The sequence below is a fragment of the Natator depressus genome, chromosome 1 (genome assembly GCF_965152275.1).
Source record: "Natator depressus isolate rNatDep1 chromosome 1, rNatDep2.hap1, whole genome shotgun sequence".
Taxonomy (NCBI): Eukaryota; Metazoa; Chordata; order Testudines; family Cheloniidae; genus Natator; species Natator depressus.
The window spans coordinates 337,776,726-337,799,147 of record NC_134234.1 but is presented as its reverse complement, the minus strand read 5'-3'; the positions used below and the strand labels follow the sequence as shown (position 1 = coordinate 337,799,147).

At 45.7% G+C, this 22,422-nt stretch overlaps 1 protein-coding gene across 6 annotated transcripts in view; it reads left to right on the top strand.

Annotated features, from left to right (window-relative positions):
* The window catches only part of PFKFB3 (6-phosphofructo-2-kinase/fructose-2,6-biphosphatase 3), a 70,246-nt gene that overhangs the window by 23,678 nt on the left and 24,146 nt on the right, over positions 1-22,422 (top strand). Inside the window, exon 2 of one of the 6 annotated variants that reach the window (XM_074942686.1) lies at positions 17,321-17,435. The exons of 1 other annotated variant lie outside the window; for it this stretch is intronic. In XM_074942686.1, coding sequence (XP_074798787.1) covers positions 17,357-17,435 — 79 coding nt within the window. In that variant the 5' untranslated portion in view covers positions 17,321-17,356. Of the gene's footprint in view, positions 1-17,320; positions 17,436-17,544; positions 17,660-22,422 lie in introns of those variants that run through there. 4 more of the 6 variants (XM_074942685.1, XM_074942688.1, XM_074942687.1 and 1 more) reach the window with 4 other exon arrangements.

The window sequence follows — 22,422 nt, the reverse complement described above, 5'->3', positions numbered from 1 at the left end:
GGCAGACTTCAATTGGAAATAGCTATGTTAACATCCAGTGGCACCTAGATTCAATCCCATCTCCACTTCTAAAAGAAGTTGGTTGGGATCTCAATTGCATGAGAGATACTGGCATACGGAGCTTTTCATCTCTAGCTTATTGATCCATCAAGCCCTAGCCAGTAGTATCCAAAAGTCATTGCACCTGATAAGGAGAGCAAGAGTATGATCAAGCAGTTCTGACAGTCAGGACTCTTGGATTTTATGCCCAGCTCTGATATTCACTTGCTCTATGGACTTGGGCAAGTTGGTTCACTTCTCTGTACCTCATCCATCTGTGCCTCATACAGGAGCAGCAGAAGTTCCCTAAAAATGGGGGAGGGGGGTCACAGGTGCTTGAACTGTGGCCCTGCCCCCGGCTCCACCCTTTCTTCCTGAGGTCCTGCCCTCACACTGCCCCTTCCCCAGGGTCCCGCTCCCACATCACCTGTTCCCCCCCAAACCTCTGTCCCCTGCCTGTTCCTCTCCCCTCTTCCCCACATCATTGGCCCTTATGGCTTTTGTGTGTGTGTGTGTGTGTGTGTGTGTGTGTGGTGGGGGGGGGCCTGGCCTCATACCTGCCCATCTGAAAAAAGGGAATAGTAACTCTAAGCTGTTGTGAGGTGTAATTCATGAATGTTACCTGCTTGGAGAACACAGCATGACAGGAGCCGTTGGTGAGACTAGGAAGGTTGAGGACTGTCAGGAATCCTTGTAAAATGAACTCTCTGTCTCAGTCCAGTTCCCAGTGAACACAGCTCACAGCTGGCACTAAAAGAGAGGCCAAGGATTGAATTGGACCTCCCCTTTCATGTCTGGAAGTGGTGCCTCCAGGTCAGGGCTGAGGCACATTGGTGGACTGGGGTGGGGGAAGCCAACCCTGCTGCTGCCTGGGCTGTATCTGTTCTGGGGGGTAAGCCCAGGAGTTCAGGCTCTGGCATTGTTAATGTGGTACCAGTCCTTTCCCTCTATACATACAAGGGGCAGGGAAGTAACTGGTTGCCAGGGGATCAGCAATCTCTTGACAGCACCTACTTTGTTTTGAAATGCAAATGGTGAGAAATGATTAACTTTGCCTCCCTAAATGAGCCAGCATTTTGGAGAATGAAATGGCACAGGATGATTACAGCCAATTCAGAGACACAAGGTGCTATGTATGATCTCTGATTATTTGGACTCGTGTTCCCCTCTGACAGTCTGCCCTTAAGAACACTCTGCCGTTTTGGAAGATTCTATCATTTCTAGCAGATGTCACCATTACAGAGTTAGGGACTATCCCTTGGAGAGAGCCAGTTAAGTTTAGACTGAACCAGACTTCAATCAGAAGTGATGGGCTCCAGGCAGGAATCACTGGGGTGAGATCTATGGCTTGCATTATGCAAGTCAGAACAGTTGATCAAAACAGTCCCTTCTGGTCTTAAAATCTAGGAATAAAAAGTTTAGTCTGATCCTTCAAAATTATAGGAATTCTCAGTGCACCCACTGTATGCCTAGGCATATTGTAGAATTACACACTGTTCTAAAGTCCCATCAGCATAGCAGCTTTGTAATCATTAGCACTTACACAGTGCTTTGTATTTCAAAGCTTTGTGCAAACACTGATTTTAATGAGTGATTCCATTAGCTAAGTATTACACCCATTTTATGAGTGGGGAAACTGAGGCACACATCTGATTCGTTAGTGTGTTGCAGCTTGTGTAGTTTACACCCTCGGGTGTAATCCCACCATTCCAGTAATCTCACCATTTCAATGGAAATTTGGGCCCAGAGAGTTTAAGTAACTTGCCCAAGGTTATGCACACACAGCCAGAGGTGATGCTGGAGTTAGAACTCGGGAGTTCCTGGTTTCTAGACCTGCAATTGGTTCGAGGTACTGTGCTGCCTAAAAGCCCAGCATCACCAATCAATAATAATAACAAACGCCACTTTTTCTTCCTCTTTTGTTTGCGTCATTGCTTAAACCAGCTGCTTGCAGGCAAACTTTAAACCACAGCTGATTTGACTAAAAATATCTATTTCCTTTTGCATCTTTGTTGATTATTGAAGTGGTTTTAGTCTAAAGAGAAGCTCCTGCCTCTCTAACTCTGCTACTCCATGAAGTCCCCAAGTTGTGTTCATATAGGGGGTCTCTATTAGTTCCCATGGTAGCAGTGGGGCTGTCACTGCCATTGGCTTGTGACATCACCGGATAAATTAGGCCCAAGAAAGTGGCTGGGTTGAAAAGACAGCCTCAGCTTTCCCACGTGGCAGTGATGGGATAACTGTGGCAATGGAACCTGAGCTGAATGAAAGGTAAATGTAAATGAGAGAGCAGAAAATGCTTCCTACCAGTGAGGATCATTGGATAATGGAGTAACTAGAGTTCTAAGGGTGAGATTCTGCCACCCTTTCTCAGGCTGAGTAGCACAATTAGCCCCATTAAAATGAATGGGACTAACAACAGTGTGAGGTACTAGGGCTTGATCTGTAGGCCACTAACTTCAATGGGCTGTGGATCAGGTTCTTAGTTAGACTGAGTTTAAAGGTGCAAGAATCTGACCCTAAAAGAAGCCATTGGGGCCCTGTTATTAAAACTGCATGACTAATAACAATACCCTGCTCTTAAAGGGCCAGGTTCCTAGCTGGTGTAAGTCTGAGTAGCACCCTTGACTTGAGTGGTCATTTTCACCTGCTGTGAATCTGGATCATCACACCTGCAATCTGAGATCTCAGATTGCTTTACAAACTCTAATTCTCCAAATGTACCCTTGTGAGGTAAAGGATTATTGTTCCAGTAAAGAAGATGCAAATCTAATAGCGATTAAGTGACCGAGGGCTTGGCTACGCTTGCAGATATAGAGCGCTTTGGGTTAAACTAGCCTTCGTACAGCGCAGGAGGGAAAGCGCTGCCGTCTCTCCACACTGACAGCTGAAAGTGCACTGGCGTGGCCACATTTGCAGCACTTGCAGTGGCATTGGCAGCGGTGCATTATGGGCAGCTGTCCTCCCCCCCCCCCCGTTCAAGTGGCTGCAACGTGCTTTTCAAATGGGGAGGGGGTGGGTGGAGTGTGTTGCGTGTATGTGGGGGGAGAGAGAGTGGGGTTTTGGGGTGCTGAAAGTGTGTCAGCATGCAGTCTTGTAAGTACAGACTCTCCTCCCCGGCCTCTCTCTCTCTCTCTCAAAGCAAACATTAGCTGTTTGTTTTTTTTTCCCGGAGCTGATAAGCAGCTGGCACTCCTGCCGGGAGTTCACCACAAAGACAAGAGAGGCCGCTTCAGTTAATGGGATTCTGGGACCTTTCTGGAGGGCAATCAGAGCGCTGTAACGTAACTCCTCATTCACACTGACGCTGTAGCGTCTCACCCAATCCGCAGCAAACCTTATTCCTCTGGGGGAAGTGGAGTATCAGCAGCGCTCTAGCCAGGGAGTCAGAGCGCTCTACGTGCCTTGCCAGTGTGGACGGGGAGTGAGTTAGAGTGCTCTGGCCGGCTTTATTGCGGTATAACATGCAAGTGTAGCTAAGGCCCTAGCTAAGGTCACAGTGAGTGAATGGGAGACCTGGGAATAGAATCTAGTTACAAAATCTTGAAGGCCCAATCTATGCTGGTATAGCTACAGGTGCCTGAGAACCGCAGGTGTAAGACCACGTATATCAGAGATTGAGCTGAATGCCTCCTGAATATTGATGTTTGGATCCAGACTTGAACTTTGCATCCAGCCTCTATTTCTATAAAGGACTGGATCAAATTCCCCAGCTTGAAACATGCTGAGGCCCCATCTTGACTTTCTACACATGTGAGACTGAAAAACTATGCTTGCAGGTTAGAGAGCCACAGTCCGTTACTTCATGACGTAGCAGTTTGCTATATGGCCTCACGTGCTTTGGTTTTGTCTAGTGTTAGATTTGTGCATGCAGGAACTTTCAGAGTACATTGCATAAGCCTCTTCCATACGCTTCCTAGAGGCCTTTTGGTGTTGAGAAATGGTCCTTTTCTAATACCCTAAATGCTGGCTTCAGATGGATGCGTGCAGCTGACCCTCCACCATTGAAGACTTTTTCCACAGAAATTGAGGCAAGACTCAGTGTGTACCTTTAAACGACTTAACTGGTGCCAGGGACTCATTCTATCCAGTGAAACACATTTGTCAGATGATCAAATGGGCCAGTGATGTCCCAGCATTCCACTGATTTCTATGGAATTATGGCAGCTTGGAGGACCAGTAGTCAATGGGTTAAATCTGTGGTTCATAAGCCTGCTATCTGGAAGGCTTCCATAGAGCAGTGGTTGAGTAACTCAGACTGAGTCATTTTAGAGCAATGACAAATGCATATTCTCTTCACAACCTTCGACAATCATGTTTCTTAAATGGAAAGATGCCTCTAAATACTCTAGTGGGTTTAGCAAAGTGCGGAGACCCAGCAACTCCTGAGTTTTTCGCCTGGTGCTGGTTTGCTTTGTGGCCTTGGACAACTCACTAAGCCCTTCATTTTCCAATAGAGGTGCCTCAAGTTAAGCACCTAAATAAATGGCCTGACTTTGAGCCCTCCAGCTCCCATGGACATCTGGCCTGGAGCATGATATCACTGGGATCTCTGCAAATTGGGCCCCTGTAGTTTGGGGCCTAAAATATGGATGAAGATGCCCATTTCAGACTCCCAATCTTGAAAATGTTGGCTTAAATCTCTCCATGTCTGTTTCCCCTCTCTAAAACAGGGATAATAATAACTACCTGCCTTCTTGCAGGGGAGTTTTGAGGTCATAGGGTGAAATCTTGGCCCCAGTGGCAGAACTCCCATTGACTTCCATAGGGCCAGAATTTCACCCATTGAGTCTGTCTCTAAAGTGCCCTGCAGATGTCAACTTTTGTGTGATTGGAAACGACTATTATTCCTGAATCTTGCGCACTGGCTTCTACTGCAGGGCACTAGGAGAGCCTGTATTACTAAAGGTTTCAGAGTAGCAGCCATGTTAGTCTGTATCCGCAAAAAGAACAGGAGTACTTGTGGCACCTTAGAGACTAACCAATTTATTTGAGCATGAGCTTTCGTGAGCTACAGCTCACTTCATCGGATGCATCACGAAAGCTTATGCTCAAATAAATTTGTTAGTCTCTAAGGTGCCACAAGTACTCCTGTTCTTTTTGTATTACTAAACAAACCCTCATGCTGGAAAAAATACTCTGGTATTTAGTCCTCAGTGTTAAATATTTTACCCAGGCACTGGTGTGAACTCCCAGGCTTACAAAATAGACAGTTGAATTTAATGTACAGGCAAGGCCCCTGTTTTTGAACGTCTCATCTGAAAACTACACCCAGAATAAGAACATAAGAATAAATAAAGAATAAACTGCAGGGAGCTCAACTTCTCTATCGCTGAATGATGTAGGGCTGAGCTGCTCTTGCCAGGAACAGAACAGGCAGTTCCCAGTGAGATTAGATGCTCCAAGCCTGATTCTTAGACCCCTAAGCCATCCCTTGGAGAGCAGCAGTGCTTAGCCGCTGCTCATAGAGTTGGTAGGAAAAATTCACATCCCAGTTTTTGTGGGTCCTGTGCAGTTAGTGACTTTTCCCTGTTTCTCAGCAGTGAAGTGGCAGATTTGGACTATTTAGAAATGGGAGGACAAACTTCCCAGGGCAGTGTTTGAACCGAGCTGCTTGTACTGTTATGGCAACGACTCCTCTCCAGTGCACGGGGACTTCCCTTAGCAGCAGAAGTTACTCTGCCTCCGAGCCCAATAAATCGGACTCCATCAAACTGCTCCACCGGCAGCAGCTTTAAGGAAGGCTAAAGTTTGACTCTGAATGTATTGCTCAGCAGTGGGCCAACTGCTCGGCTGCCATTTGAGTGTCTCATTTCTCATAATGGGTAGAATTTTTTTTTTAATGGGGAAGGAAGGAGTTTCGCTTGGTCAGATTTGTCATTCAACCTGATGTGTGTTACAAAACTGGAACAGCGAGTGCTTTGGTGCTGCAATCGTGCGTTTCAGCATAGTGTCCTTCTTTGGCTCTCTCAGGGCCCCAAATCGGTCACCCTCACGCACTGAGTATAGCACCTTCATCCTCCAGTAGTCCCACTGAAATCCATAGAACGACTCCCAGAGTCCAGCATAGCCTGGCCCAGGGAAGATCACACCAGTTCAAGGGCATAGATCCAAATCAGAGGCTTGTATGCCTTTGCTCAGCCACCGCAGAGTGGCGGAAGGAGGCATGGCTGTGAAGGGGGAGCATGGTTTTCAGGCCTTTGTGGCAGTTAAAGACTAGTGCATCCCTTGAGCTACTGTATCACAGTACACAGGGGATGACATGCACAGAGCACCAGGGTCAGGACCAAGGGGAGGTTTAGGCTAGCTTTGCACAGCACCCACTGTGTGCATTTTGGCCATAACCAAGGATTTGGCTCATGATCTTTGCACCTGGTTTTCACCTGTGCACTCTCTCACACTTTGTAGCATTGCGATGGCTGGACTGCAGCACCATGAAAAGAGACCCTAAAGTATTGTAGAGTTGGAAATATTCCTTGTATACCAATCTATTTACTGACTTTAAAAATCAGGGGTAGTTAAATGGTCATGCTGATCTATAGTGACCTATCAAGTGACAGCACTCCTCTCCAGATACCCCTGGCAGGAGAACACAATTTTATTCTGAATTTGTGGCTGGGCTCTGTCAGGCTCAACTATATGCTCTGTTGTAGTTTTTATTTTAAAATAGTTTGTATTAGGTCTTAGAAAATTCTGCCAGATGTGGGGTCAGGAAGGAATTCTGTCAGGAAGGGGTCAGATTGACAGAGATCTTGGGGTTTTTTCACCTTCCTCTATTGTGTGGGGAGCAGGTAGTTTGCTAGAATCATTTGAGCGTATCTGACTTAATCAATTCCCTGCCCCTGCAGGGGCCTCTGGCATTGGTGGAATCTCATAAGACCGGCCATACTGGATCAGACCAATGGTCCATCTAGCCCAGTATCCTGTCTTCCGCCAGATGCTTCAGAGGAAATGAACACAACGGGGCAATTATCAAGCTCCATTCCTTGTTATCCAGTCTCTGCTTCTGACAGTCAGAGGTTTAGGGACACCCAGAGCACTGGGTTGCATCCCTAATCATCCTGGCTAATAGCCATTGATGGACCTATCCTCCATGAATTTATTTAATTCTTTTTTAACCCAGTTATACTGTTGGCCTTCACAACATCCTCTGGCAATGAGTTCCACGCGTTGACTCTGTGTTGTATGAAGACGTACTTCCTTAAGTTTGTTTTAAACCTGCTTCCTATTAATTTCATTGGGTGACCCCTGGTTCTTGTGTTATGAGAAAAGGTAAATAACATTTCCCTATTCACTTTCTCCTTACCATTCATGATTTTATAGACATCTATCATGCCCCTCCTCCCCAGTTATCTCTTTTCTAAGCTGAACAGTCCCAGTCTTATTAATCTCATGGTACAGGGGCTGATTTAAGCGATAGGTTACATACCACAGTTAGTTTTGCAATTTCATATTTGAGTTTCTGCAGAACTCTTGGTGAACACCAGCTGGTCCTGGTGATTTTACTGTTTCATTTATCAATTTATTTCAAAACCTCCTCTGACGCCTTTGATTTGTCACCCAAAATGAATGGCTCAAGTGTGGGACTCTCCCTCACATCCTCTGCAGTGAAGACTGATACAAAGAATTCATTGATTTCGCTTCGCTTCAACGGCCTTGCCTTCCTTGAGCGCTCTTTTAACATCTCAATTGTCCAACGGCCCCACTGATTGCCTGGCAGTCTTCCTGCTTCTGATGTACTTTTAAAAAAATTGCTGTTAATTTTTGTGTCTTTTCCTAGTTGCTCTTCAGATTCTTTTTTGGCCTGTCTAATTAGAATTTTGTCATCCCCTTTAAATAACTGACACTATTGGTCTGTATGTTCTCTCTTTGTGGCACACAACAATTCAGGCTCCTGAGGACTGAAATGCTTTAGTCTAACCCCAGTTATTGGGCTCAACACAGGGGTAACTAGGTAAGTTGACAGGTTTCAGAGTAGCAGCCGTGTTAGTCTGTATCTGCAAAAAGAACAGGAGGACTTGTGGCACCTTAGAGACTAACAAATTTATTTGAGCATAAGCTTTCGTGAGCTACAGCTCGCTTCATCACTTTATGCTCAAATAAATTTGTTAGTTTCTAAGGTGCCATAAGTACTCCTTTTCTTTTTAGGTAAGTTGAGTGGCCTGCGATATACAGGAGGTCAGACTGGATGATCTATAGTCTCTTCTGGCTTTAAACTCCATGAAATTGCCTGATTTTGTGCCAACTTAAGCCGGGTGGGTTTGACTGTAGTTCGAAAGTTAATGGGTTCAACATCTATTTAATAGAGCATGGGCTAAAAAGAACAAAGGCTGAGAGGGGAAAGGCAAGGGGTAGGAAAGAGAGAGAAATCCAGTGGAAATACAGTGTTAAAAATGGAGAAGATGACAAAACCATTACCTCCACTGTAGGAATCACTGGGTGAATTTCTCTGGCCTGTGTGATGGATGAGGACAGACTAGATGATCTAACAGTCCCTTCTGGCCTTAAAATCTGTGAAGGTTGGAGAAACAAACAAGACAGAGAAACATGAAGGTTTGGCAGGGAAAGAGACAGAATCTAAGAGGAGACAGTTTATATCTCCTGTACATGCCACCCACTTGTACCAGCCTGGCTTGTGGGATGGGGTATGATTCGCTAATGCAGAGTGCTGGTTTCCTTGCGGACTTCCACTAGTTTTGCAAACCCTAATGCAAATATTTTCCAATGTTCGCAAAACCTCCTACTCCACAAAATTTTCCCATCTGTGATTTTTCACAGGTTTTTCCAAAGTGTAGCAAGAGAGAATTGTTGGCAGTGAAAATAGCTTCATAAACAGGTCCCAAGACAATGAAATGGCCATCGTCTCTCATTGTGCTTTTGAAAGTCCCAGATTCTGATAGGAGGTGGCAGACAAGTTCTGGTTTTCCAAAGGGTCTGGCTGCTTTTTTTAAAAAAATTTTTTTTTAAAGAAACGAAACCATACATACATGTATGTATGTACTGGAAACACTGGTTCATTTGTTACAGAAATGGAACAAAAGACACCTTTATTACTATTGTGATATAAAACATTTAGCACCTTGATGATTATTTATGAACATTAGGTGATAGGTAATAAGTTATGCACTTTTTATAGATCAGGAAACTGAGGCACGCTCAACCCCCATCCTCTTCTCATTGAGGTCAGTGGCAAAACTCCCATTGACCTCAGCAAGCCCTACAGAGGGTCCTACAGAGGGTAGGTGACTCTCCAAGGCCACACAGTGAGTTGTTGTTGGAGCTCAGGAATTTGGGCCCAGATTTTCAAAAGATTTAAAGTACCTAAATAGCTTTGAGGAGCTGGGCCTTGGGCACCAATTCAGCCAAGCACCTAAGCAGCTGCTTAACACTTCAGTAGTACATAAGTGTGTGTTTAATTTTAAGCACACTCTTAAGTACCTTGTTGAATCTAGACCTCAGGTCCTGGCTCCTTGGCCTGTATTCTGATCATGCCTTTGTCATCAACTTTAAAAAACTGAAACCCTGCCTTCTTTTCCTTCAGCTTCATTATATTACTTTCAGTCATTTCCCATGCGTCCCAGGGGGAAAGTACAGTGGTTTTAGGTACAGTATTTTATAACAGCATCTGATGTAATTCCCAATGAGAACAACATAAGAACGGCCATACTGGGTCAGACCGAAGGTCCATCTAGCCCAGTGTCCTGTCTTCGGACAGTGGCCTATGCCAGGTGCTTCAGAAGGAATGAACAGAACAGGTAATGATCAAGTGATCCGTGTGCTGAATCTGTAGTTACATCCCAGTGTAGCTACCAGTGAATGCCCACTATTTTTCTTGTAACTCTCCTCACTGGCCTGGAAGTAGCTCTCTTTGGAGTGTGATATGGGCCATTCAAGCCATTAAGCTTTGGGCATCTTTTGCATAATACTCTCAATACACACTGACCTCATCTGGCACGCATACTAAGTCCAGAGACATTGTAATGATAAATATATCAAGTCCCTCTCTGAGTCAGTGAGATCTTGCATATTATCATCAGATTGCTCTGACACACCCAGTCTATACACTGCACTTTTTGTGCCACATCATGGAGAAGTGAATCTGGATTCCTCTCCAAACTTCAGACCAGGAAACATGGATGTGACATAAGCTTCTTTGGGAATAAGAATAGGAGTCATGTCTTTTGGGAGCCAGCATTCTCAAAAATAAATCACTGTTAATCTTTATTTCTGTACAGTGGATATTAATAGGAGAGATTTTACCGAAAATGGGCCCAAACTGCCAAATTCAGGTCCAAGTTCTTCCAAAAGTCTAGAGCATTTAGCTCTGGGGCTTTGGGTTGACCCATCAGCGACATAAGGCCCAGCAGCTGCTATGTTTAGAGCCTGACTCATGCGTCCAGAAGGCTTGGGGCACACACACATGTGGGGTTTGGTGCCAGACGCTCATGTATCTAACAGCAGAGAAACAAAAAAGAATTAAACACATAGGCCAAGACTTTGAAAACACAAGCCTCGGTTTTTAAAGGAGCCCAGAGGACTGAAATTCAGTGGGAGTTTGGCACCTAGATCACAGCCATCTAAGACCATAATTAGGCACCTAAATTAGTGGCTTGATTATCAAAAGTGCTGAGCAGTCAAGTAGCTCTTACCGATTTTGCTAAGATCTTCAAAAGGGCGTTTGACATTCAGTTCCCATTAATTTTAACGTGAATTGTTGTCCAGAGCTGCCATAGGGATTGAAAAAATCTCAGGCACAGAGCATTTTACTGTAGTAATAATCCACAGGACAAGAGCATCCTTAAATAAAAAGAGAAAGAAGGAGAGAGATTATTACTGAGGAGATCAGAACTAAAAGGTTACTGGCCCAGAGCTATTTAAAGGCATTTCCAATTCCCTCTCTCTCCAACAGGGCTAGGAACCCTGATTTATCTGCCATGCTTAACTGTGCCGATTTCATTGGGGCTATTTGAAGGGGAAGGTATTACTCAATGTGAGTAACGTTGGTAGAATCTGATAGTAACTAAAAAGCATCTGAAATCCACCAAAATATCATGCATAGAATTCTCCCCCCCCTTAAGTGAAAACAGACCAAAATTACTCCCTCCCCACCCCCCACCAAAAATAACAACAACACCGGAAGTGCTCCTGTGTAGAGACATTGCAGCCAAAAGCCAATTTCACATGCTGAATTTTAAATTCCTAAAGCCAGTAAAGGGAGATGTCTAATGGAAATGGTGGTAGTGTACTGTAATTCCAGGTCCTGCTGTCTATGGTTGACAAGAGGTCCTTGTTTTTCTCTTAGATTCCACACATGTTCTTCCTTTTGATTCTTGCCTGGTTTAGGCTACTTTTTAAATGCAAATGTGCTTGTTTAATTTAAAAAGTAAGTACATTTGTTTCTCCTGATAGCACAACTCACTCTAGTCTAGTGCATGCTAGTTCCTTGCTTGCTATGTGGAGATGCTATGCAAGTATCCCATCCACTCCCCAAACTCCGCCAATGCACATATATCCTCACCCGCAACACCCCCTGCTACTCCAGTTTTGGACCCTGCACAGCTCTGCCCAAGTACCTCTAGCCCTGATCTTGGAAGCACTCAGTGCTATAGTGATGAAGGCTATATAATCCCCTGGATGCATAGATGGAATTTCCAAGATACAGGGCCTTAGCTGTGGCAGTACAAAACGGCTGTAGTGTTGTATATGAACTGATGAAGGATAAGAACCCTGTGCAGGGTAACTTTATTTCTGGAGCAGCAGCATGGCAAATCCTAAAGGGATGTAGCCTCCTTGCAGATAAAGCGCCACCTAGACCAATCTCTAGCTAGGTCCTTTAGTAGTAACATTTTTTAAATGGTGGGATTTGGCTGACCAATGGACAGGAAGCCTTTTGGGTCAAAATCACAGGATTCTTTCCTTCCTGAATATCCCATAATGCCTTTTGTTGTTTGTATTCCTCCCTCTGCATCTTTCTTTACAGCCAGATCCTGTCCATTCCCTCTGGCTCTGCAGTCCACAGAGAACTGGCTTTTTTCCCTTCTGTTTGATAGAGGCATCCCTCACCTTGGGTGACATGCAGGGAACGCTGCGTGACGGGCTGCCTGACACGCAGTCCTGAGTAATACACAGATGGCCACTGCTAAGTGACTTCCAGTCTTGCGCCCTCATAAAAGGGAATTATCTAAACAACTCATGGCCCCGGAATTGGGGAAGCGGTGTGTGAAGTTTACTTCCAAGTGTGATAAGCATGTTGGTGTATGAGAAGCTGTGCTTTTTACCACTGCACTTTAGACAGGAGCTGTTTTACAGCGCCTAGTGCTTTTCCTTATGTTCTGTTTACTTAGGTGACCCCACCACCGTAGCATCTGAGTGCTGCATAAACACCAACGAACATATCCTCAATTTGACTCAGCGGGTGTAGCTGGGTGCTCACACCTTTGAAAATCAGGTCACTTAGGTGCCTAAGTATGAACCTAACTTTAGGCTCCTGTTTTGGGAAATCTTGGCCAATAATTATTATGGAGCCTAATTGAAGGGAGAATCTGATTTTAATTCAATCAGGTTTCACTTCCTTGGTACTTGTGATGTCATTATCCTACCAGTTCTCCAGTCATCCACAAGTCTTCCCGGATAAACAGGATATATAAGTGTCACCGTGTTCTCTGCTCACCACTGGGGTGGCCTGCTTGTGGCTGCATCTGGGGAATAGCTCTGCCTGGTCTGAGACCCCTTTTCCATCTCTCGTGGGCTGCGGTCCTGTTCACGCTCCAGGACTTGTGGTACTTCCTCTATGTGACTTGGCCCTCCAGCCAGGTCACTATATGGTTTCTGGTTTCAGAGTGGTAGCTGTGTTAGTCCGTATCAGCAAAAACAACGAGGAGTCCTTCTGGCACCTTAGAGACTAACAAATTTATTAGGGCATAAGCTTTCGTGGGCTAGAACCCACTTCATCAGATGCATGGAGTGGAAAATACAGTAGCAGGTATAAATACACAGCACATGAAAGGATGGGAGTTGCCTTACCAAGTGGGAGGTCAGTCTAATGAGACAATTCAATTAACAGTAGGATACCAAGGGAGGAAAAATCACTTTTGTAATAAAAAAAAGGAGGACTTGTGGCACCTTAGAGACGAACAAATTTATTTGAGCATAAGCTTTCGTGAGCTACAGCTCACTTCATCGGATGCATGCCACAAGTATTTTTTTGTGTGTGTGTGTGGATACAGACTAACACGGCTGCTACTCTGAAACCTGTCACTTTTGTAATGGTAATGAGTGGCCCATTTCAAACAGTTGACAAGAAGTAACAGTAGGGGGAAATTAGGTTTAGGTTTTGTAATGACCCAACCACTCCCAGTCTTTATTCAGGCCTAATTTGATGGTGTCCAGTTTGCAAATTAATTCCAGTTCTGTAGTTTCACATTTGGAGTCTGTTTTTGAAGTTTTTTTTGTTGTTGTTGAAGAATTGCCACTGTTCTCCTACTGGTTTTTGAATGTTATAATTCCTGATGTCAGATTTGTGTCCAGGACTTCTACTCCCTCCCTGAGTTTCCTCCTTTTCCCTCTCTAAACCCAGAGACTGACTGCAGGCTTCCACACTGCCAGCCTCCTTCTACCCTCTCTTCCTGGCCTTATACCAGTCCTGCTTTCTCCTGTCTAGCTTCTGTTCATCTTCTGTAGGTGTTTGCCTATCAAGCTTAACTATCCTTTAAGTGTGGACCGTCAAGTTACGTAACACCTCCCTCTCTCCAGCAGCCACCTTAATCCTTTTCCAGGGTAGTGTGGCATCACAAGATCTGAATTTTTCATGCAAAGAAACAAGCAGAAGGAAAAAGTTTATACATCATCAGATAAAGGCATGAACACATTTTCCTGCCTTCTCAAGTCACCTTTAAATCAGGAGCAAAACTACAGACTTTAGTGGACCTGGTGTTGCTGTACATTAGCAGCAGCATCTCAGCCCATTGCAATTCAGACACAACTAAACTCTTCTGTGAAACTCACTGTGACTCCTTGGAGAAAGTTGACATGAGAAATTCTTTCACTGATGGAATGGAGAAAACTGAATGCCTTTGCCTCTATGGGTACAACCAAATCAGAGGCTGTACAGCTTGGCAGGGGGTTAGACTGACCCTTGTGGTCCCTTCTAAACCTATGATTTTATGATTCTACCTGTATCCTGTGGCTATATCAAGGATGGTTGGTACATAAATTGTATATTGTAGTATCTGTTTGATCTACAGGGTCTCCCACTTCCAGATTTTGTAACAACTCTCTCTGCTCTTGACATACAATTTTATTTTTTATCAGCCAAGCCCTTTTGGATTTTTTTCCCCCAACTCCCGTACTTGGATTCCCTGCCCCCCCGAGTGTTTCTTGGGACCTTGCATTTTAATCTATTCAATCGAGGCTACCTTTACATGGGTGATTGTATATTTACTGCAAAGTAAAATTGTGGCCAATTATATGCTCTTGCTGTATATTTGTAACAAAAATATAGAGATTTACTTCCAGAAATCAAGGGTGCACTATATAGTGTAAGAAACTAGTTAACACTCTGAATGTTGTTGTGCCAATTTCTTGGAATGGCTTAGTTTTCAAGCACGATAGGTATGTTAAAAACGATTAAAGCAGACTCATGACTCCCAGTATTGCATAAGGGGCTATAATGTAGCATCTAACACCTGTGGTGTGTTTGCCTGTCAACGTGTTTATGTTGTGCTTATCACCACGTCTTGAGTTCCTCACAGCTTCTAAACTTTCTACATAAATGAAGTAGATGAATGGGGGCAGACCCTCACCTGGTGTAAATGGTCATAGCTCCATTGAAGTTAATGGAGTTATGACACTTTACTCCAGCTAAGGATCTGCCCCATCATTCCCAAATGAAGCAGCTTTGGGAATGCTGGGGCCATGCCACTTACAAGCTTGGGGTATATTTTTCTGGCTCTTCCATAATTTTATCTTCACATCTTTATTTGCTATGTTAATTTATTTCAGCCACCCTGGGATTGATTTTATTAAGGCAGTTGTGGTACATCCCCTAGCCTGGAAGCTATTGTTTTAAACTGCAGGAATCTGGCCATCAGATAAAAATCTGTCAATTTAAACATTAAACCTTACTCAGCCTAGTGCATTGCCTTTCCTGTGAAATAAGGACCTGGCAGCACCGAGCTAATGGGCCCTATAGGTCATTCCCTGGAATCTAACCATAATCAGCCTTTAATCCTGCAGGGAATTAACTTTGCCAAGGACAATATTAAGAGTTTATCCTTCTCCTCCCCCCTCAAGCTCATGATTTATTCTTGTGCACAAAAGCTCTCTCTTGCCTTAGTCATTCTAGGCCTGACCCAACGTCCATAGAAGAACCCCCTTCCATGGGTTTTGGAGTAAGCCCCTATGTCCCCTTGGGGAGAGAGACCCAAAATTTCCACTGACTTCTATGAGTATGAAGGGTGCTCAGCACTTCACAGGGCATAGGTCCTGGGACCCTGCAAGTTGTGTCCTTAATCCCTGGATATTAGAAACGAGTGACTTTCCCCCCATTAATCTGACTATTGTATTGTGTAAATTACTATGCTTGTTAATAAAAGCATCCGATCAGTAGGTTATGCTGTTAATAGAGGGCTGCTGGACCAGCGGGAGTACTGTGCCTAGCACTAGGAACAACGCGCTGCTCCTACCGTAACAACCAAACTGAACTAAATCTTGAGTACTGAAGTTTCCTAGCCGCCTGCCAGCCAGCAAGCCTCGCTCGGAAGAGCTGCGCCCATGGGAGGGCTGGAGAGCGAACCGGTCCCAGCGCCAGCTGCTTCCTAGGGCTGCGTCTCCCTGCCGCAGCAAGTGCATCCAGCTGCGATGAAAGGAGCGTCTGTAGCTAGGGCTGAGGCTTCCCCGCAGAGTCATGCGGAACGTGAGGGACGTGCCTGCAGCCGGCAGCCCACACCTCTGCCTGCCTTTTGCCTTTTGTGTCTCTTCCCGGAGCCCCAAGGGGCGGGGGCAAAACTCAGTTCACGCGCTGAAATGCAGCCTGGCTTTCCATTAGGAGGGGAAACGATCGATATAAAATATAATTTTACTATAAAAAATAAGCTCCTGATCTCCGATCGGTTGCATAAAGGTTACATGAGCCTGAATGGGGCAGACGGCAAAAGGATAGTCAGGGATTTTTCTTTGTTGGTTTAAATACAAAATCTTTGCATTTATATTTCACCCCTTAATAGGGAGGAGATCATCCCCGTGCATTGTGTATACACAATATACAGGGAAATAATCCATTGATATTTGGTGTATATCTCAGGGAAATAATCCATTTGGGATTTAGTTTATTCACAATACAGTTCAGTGAAAATACTTATATGTAGCCATATTTTAGAGCTACTATAAAGTACATTAATTTCCCCTTCATCTATACAAATGCATATGAGAACTATCCCCTTATCGTTTCCAGATTTTTATATATGACTGTGCAATAAACGTGTACTGTGTATATATATTATACACGTAGTGTGTGTATAAAATATGCATGCAGGGGTATTTACCAGTGGGTATTGCACCCAGACTAGTATATAATGCTAGATCGAGAATGTATACAACATGCATACATGGGAGCGATACGGTGCTCTCTTAACATTATTCTAGAGTCGCGTAGATTATCCGTGCCATGCATGGATTTTTTGCAAACTTGTCTCACTGATGCGAGTCCTTTGTCTAAGAAAAAATTGATTGCAAATTCCCCGGGGTGGCTGCAACTCGCCTAGCCGCCACGCGACGGCAGCACGGTTTGCTTCTCCCATGCCGGCTGCTCCCTGCAAAGAATTTCCCCCGCCCTTGCCGGCTAGGGGCGGGCTGCGGGTGACGCAGGGTTTGCCGGCCGGTCTTTCGCTGCAGAAATAGCTGGGACGAGGTGGGAGCCGGGGCATTCACACGAGAGAGGCAGGAGGTGGAGGAACGCTCCCCAGAAACCGTCCCCCCGGCATTCCCCGAACGGCTCCCGCAGAGGGAAGCCCCCGGGGAAATTCCGCCCGCCGAGCAGCGTTGCAGGGGCGTGAGAGCGGCTGGTCGGCGAGAATCAAGCCCTCTTGTCCCGGGGAACACGTGCCGCTGGTTTTAACTCTCAGTCGCTGCTGGGATTCCCTCCCCGCCAGGCAGGGTCCCGGCCTTACTTTGCAATCACTGCGTGATCAGAAGCCTTAAGACTAGCTGTAAAGACATCAGGTGCTTGGTTAAAAAAAACAAAAAGCCCCTTTTTATTCTCTTCCCCGTGCATCTATCCACCAAGGCGGACGCGGAGCGCAAAGCGACCTTGGTTATAAACATGCCCATGGAGCTGACGCAAAGCCGGATCCAGAAGATTTGGCTCCCCAATGATAACCGCCCCGCGCTGCCCCGCAGATGTGAGTATAGTGCGGGGGGGGGGGTGCGGGGGCGGAGGGAGGACAGATGTGTGGGAATGGGGGGCAGGGAGGAGGGATAAGCCTTAGCGGTGCCCGCACCTACGTAGAGCAGAGCCAGGCTCTACGCGCGCTGATGCACCACGGGTGTATTTCACTTGCGGTGTATTTGCGGGAGTTGCTGGGCGTGGGGGGAGCTGCGTGCGCCACACGCCTTCCTAGACGATGTGAGTGGGATGCTGGGGGGGGCTCCCCTCGGTGTCATTGATTTATCCCTTCGGGTGAGCATCACCCCGTATTTGAAAACGGATCGTGGGCGCTGTTTGCAAGAGTACACAAGGGCGTAGGACGATTGCACTGGAGAGCAGTGGGAACGGGCACCGGAGACGCGAATACCGGCCAGGCTCCGGGGAACGGCGTTTCCCGAGAAATCAAGCGCGGTCCTGTATTTGGACAGGTCGCTGGTCCCGTGTGTCCCTCCGGCGGGAGGAACGTACTCCCACGTCTGCACCGACGGGTTGACCTGGAGCAGCGCATCCGTGTGGGGCTGAGCAGGGAGGCGCAGCTCCCGCGGACTGGGGGTTTGCTGCACGCAATGGGCCGGTGCCCCGGGCGAGCGGTGCGCCTGCATGGGCGCGTCTCCGGCCCGTGGTTCCGCGTCTCCGTGTCCTCAGTGCTGGCGGGGGGCAGCGCCGCCGGCGGCGGACACGCCGGTGACCCGAAGTGCTCCCTCGCCCCGATCTAGCCGCAGCGCGCCGCCTCCGGCTGCACGCATGGCTGGAGGCGGGGACTGCTGCTGGCGCGTGTCTCCTCCGTGCCCGGGGAGGGGGGGACACACGGGCTGGAAGTGGCGGTGGGTTTGCCGCATCCGACGGCGCATTGCTCCTCGGCTGAGGGGACGGGACCAGGGATCTGTAGTGCTGGGAGGTGGCTGATGTGGCTTCCCCACGTGTAGCGTTGCTGGATTGGGTTGGGAGAGGGAGGGGGGAGAGCATGGATGCTGCATTTTCCCTCCTTCGTTGTTCCCATTTCTTCCCCCATAAGGGAGATCTGAGCCCGGTGCAATCCCACCTCCTTCCAAAAGAAACCCCTGCGCCTAATTCTCCTCTTTGTTAAGGAGCTGCAGAGGATGCATTCCCAATCTGCATCTCTATAGCCCCTTGCACCAAGGGATCTCCAAGTTCTTTATAAATATTAATTAATTAAGCCTCATATACTATCCCCTGAAGAAGAGCTCTGTGTAAGCGCCAAAGCATGTGTCTGTCACCTGCAGAAGCTGGTCCCATAAAAGATGTTACCTCACCCGCCTTCTCTCTACTATCCTGGGGCTCACAGGGCTACAACAACGCTACATCATACCATCCCCGAGCTTTCCCCAAGAGAGCTGATTAAAGTGTTTCTCCCCTGGTGTAGCCCTGAAAAGTCCCATTGCCTTGGGCAAGAAGTAAAGTCTATAGCGTTCCTCCCTCAACTCTGCCAGCATGAGACAAGTGGCGGTGGCTGGGTGCTGCCGGAGTAGTGGGTCACCTGTCTATTTGCCTTCACCTAGCTTCCGATAGGCTCCTCCAATACAGAGAAATTTGAAAGGACAACCCACCGGTGCTATCAGGGGATGCTAATGCTGATCTCTCTAACCCACTTTCAGAGCCCCTGACGTACTGATGGCCTGGCAAACGCCACCTAATTTTGTAAAATTATATGTAGGATTACAGGGGGGTGATACACAGGACTCAAGCTGTTAACCCATTTCACTCATGGTTTATTTCAGCTGGGATTGTCAAAAGCCTGATTCTGCTTGGAGTTTTACCATTGACTTCAATGGGAGCAGACTTAGCGTTGGAAAGTCCCTCAACCTTTGCTTCCATGTGCAAAATGAGCTGCATAAGTGACTTGATTTTGTTAACTGACGGGTTGTGATTCCTTAGGAAGGAGGCGAAAGGGATAAGCGGTGTGAATAATAAAGCTGAAACATTAGCGTCATAATTTGATTTTTTTAAGAAACTGACATGAACGGAAAGCCTCATGGTCAAAAAAAAAGAACCATTCAATTAAAATAAAAAAGCAAACACTGGAATCATGTTGGGGCTGCTGCATCAAATATAAATTTTGACCTTTCGGGAGTTGGTCAACTTATATGTAAGCAAAGCTGTAAAGATGCAAGTCACATAACTTTGACCATTCTAGAAACCTTTGCACAAATACTGCTGTTGTGAGGTGAGGATTGCTTGTACTCTGCACTCTGGGAAGATACAGAAGTAACTTGGGCAGTCAGAGGTACTAGTCTTGTCTTTTAGCTAAGCGTTATCGTTTCAAAGTAGCTTGTGCATTTGTGTCCCTTGACCAGAAACACTGCCCCTTTAAACAGCTGGGGTTAAAAACCAGCCACTGATTGTGCTGGCTCTCTTGCCTATGAAATATGTAAGAGTATGTGTGTCTTGATGTGTGTGTCTTGAATGCCAATGCGATTTTACAACAAATAAGGAAAACAAATGTGGTCTCTGGTCCTATAGAGAAAACTCTGTGATATTTTCCCAATGGATTTGCTAGTCAAATTAAATGAGATTTTTTTGGCTGGAGAAATTATACAAGTGTTGCCAAAGCATAGGAAAAAAAGACCGACCCCTTGGGTTTCTGTCAGAGATGGTACAGTCTGCCCAGAACAGGGCTACGTGTGGGATTTGATACCCCCTGCTTTCCTTTGTCAGTCAGCTGTGTAGAGTAAACTGAGTAGGAAATAGCTTTATGGAGAAGGCTGCATATCTGTGTGGCAGCAGGACCTTGATTTCTGCAGGATAGCACGTCTCCTGTCTGGGGAAATTCACTATATAGTTAGCAGATGGGACTTTTACAGGGTACTCCACTTAGGTGTTTGGCTTTTTAAAGAAATCCTTATAAAACAGATATGGCCCTATACTCGGTACTCCACAGTCATCAACGTCAATTGCTGAGGGAGAGAGAGCTTGTGATGTATTTTGGTTTATCAAGACTTCCCTGGAAGTGCTAGTTGATGTGATAATGGAGTTTGTAATTACTCTGCGTTAACATGGAATGGGTCCCCTCGGGGGTGATTCCTAATAATCTGTTGGAATATACTTCTTTAATTTGATTCATTTGGGCATCAAGGACCCTCCCCCCTCCCGCAACTGCTCCATAAAAATAAAACAAGGAGCACAAACATCACTCCAGACTGCAGAGCAAATCCTGAGCTACAATAGAGATTCTTATCTAATGCAAATAGCATGAAATCCCAAGGAAAGTAGGGAGTGATAGTGTCTCTTTTAAGCATCATCAAAAAGCTTCCTGGGCCAACAGCTTTAATTATTTCATATGCACACACGCAGAAAAATTCATCTACTTGGCTGACTTCTTGCTAGGAGAGATTGAATGGATGTCAAAAGATGCCTTCCTCCCGCCTCTTGGATGGTGATCCATTAAATTTCTGTCAAGTTGCACGTCTCTCACGTAGTCTGTGAAGCCAAGTTATTGCAGACAGCTTAATGGGCAGAGCCACTCACTTTACAAGAGGGGGGGTGTGCATGGAGTATTTGAGGTTGCATGGCTGGTACTTTTCTTTTCCTTCATCCTAGCTCAACATGCATGTGTACCTGCATATATTTTGTGTGCGTGTGTGTGTGTGTACAATTATATACCTAATATATGTATACTGTGTGTGTTGTGCGCATGCAAGCAATTCTGTGGTGTCAACTCCCAGACTACATACCGACACACGCACCCACCATGCTGAAGAGCACCATAGAAATGCTATATGCACTAATTTTACCAAAGTGTTTTTATCTCTCTCTCTCTATAAATCTGTGTGCACATGTGCATATATATTTTTATAAAATATATGCATTGTAGAAAAGTCTAGACAGGTATATTACACGCACCTTTTTTGCAGCCCCTCCTAACCCAGTGTCATTCTGTTGTTTGTCGTGATTCTGCAGCTTGTATTCTTGCAGTCTGTTTGGCATAAACTAACAGTCTTTATTTAAATAGTAAAAATAAAAATTGATTGGGGGGATTTTCTATTTTAAACTCAGGTTGGTAGTAGCAGGAGATCCCCCCCACTCACACAGTTTGGTGAATATCATGGTACATTGGGAAATGTTTGCACTGATTTTTGTGCTTCTAAAGATCCTCGCTGAATCCTCTTTACAGTTGGAACTTGTTTTTGGTTATACTGAAATATGTATTATTTTTAGTGGAGGCCAGAAAGGATTAGCTGAATCTTTGGTTCATTTTATGTGCTCCATGGTTTGCACCTTTCCAGGTTTTTCATTTAGTTCCCGTAAACGTCACTGAAAGACTCCCACTGACTTTGGTAGACTTTAGATCAGGTTCTTAACAAGGAAGCGCACATACAATTCCCAGCTGCTACTTCTCTTTAGGAGACTCTCCCCAATCCTGAGTTTATAGACCTTCCTTAAAATGCATCTGATGGAAAAATTTCCAAATGAAGATGCTCAGCTCCTACAACTCCCATTAAAGTCAGTGGGAGCAGTGTGTGTGCTCAGACTCCAGCACCTCTGAGGATCAGACCCTCAGATTTGCAGATTTGCCTGTGTGTATGTGCATGCTGATCCTTACAGGGTCAGATTTAATTAACTGGAGTATAAGAATAATGAAATATTTAGTGGAGCGAACAGTCCAGTTCCCTTCTCTGTTCAAGTATCTGTTTATTTTTAATGTCGAGCACACTTGGCAAAACTCCTCTTGGCTCAGGGTTGTGGATCTTTTTTCTGCTGTGGGGGAAGGGAGCAAATTAAGTTTCTTCTTTCATCTCTCACCCTCTCTAGCCAATGGTGAGACTTCAGCAGTGCTGGTGTGAGTGTAGGGATGGGGAAACACCTGCAATGCTGCCCTGAGGTCTGGGATTGGGGATCTCTTGTAGGGTGACCAGATGTCCCAATTTTATAGGGACAGTCCTGATTTTTAGGTCTTTTTCTTATATAGGCTCCTATTACCCCCATCCCAATTTTTCACACTT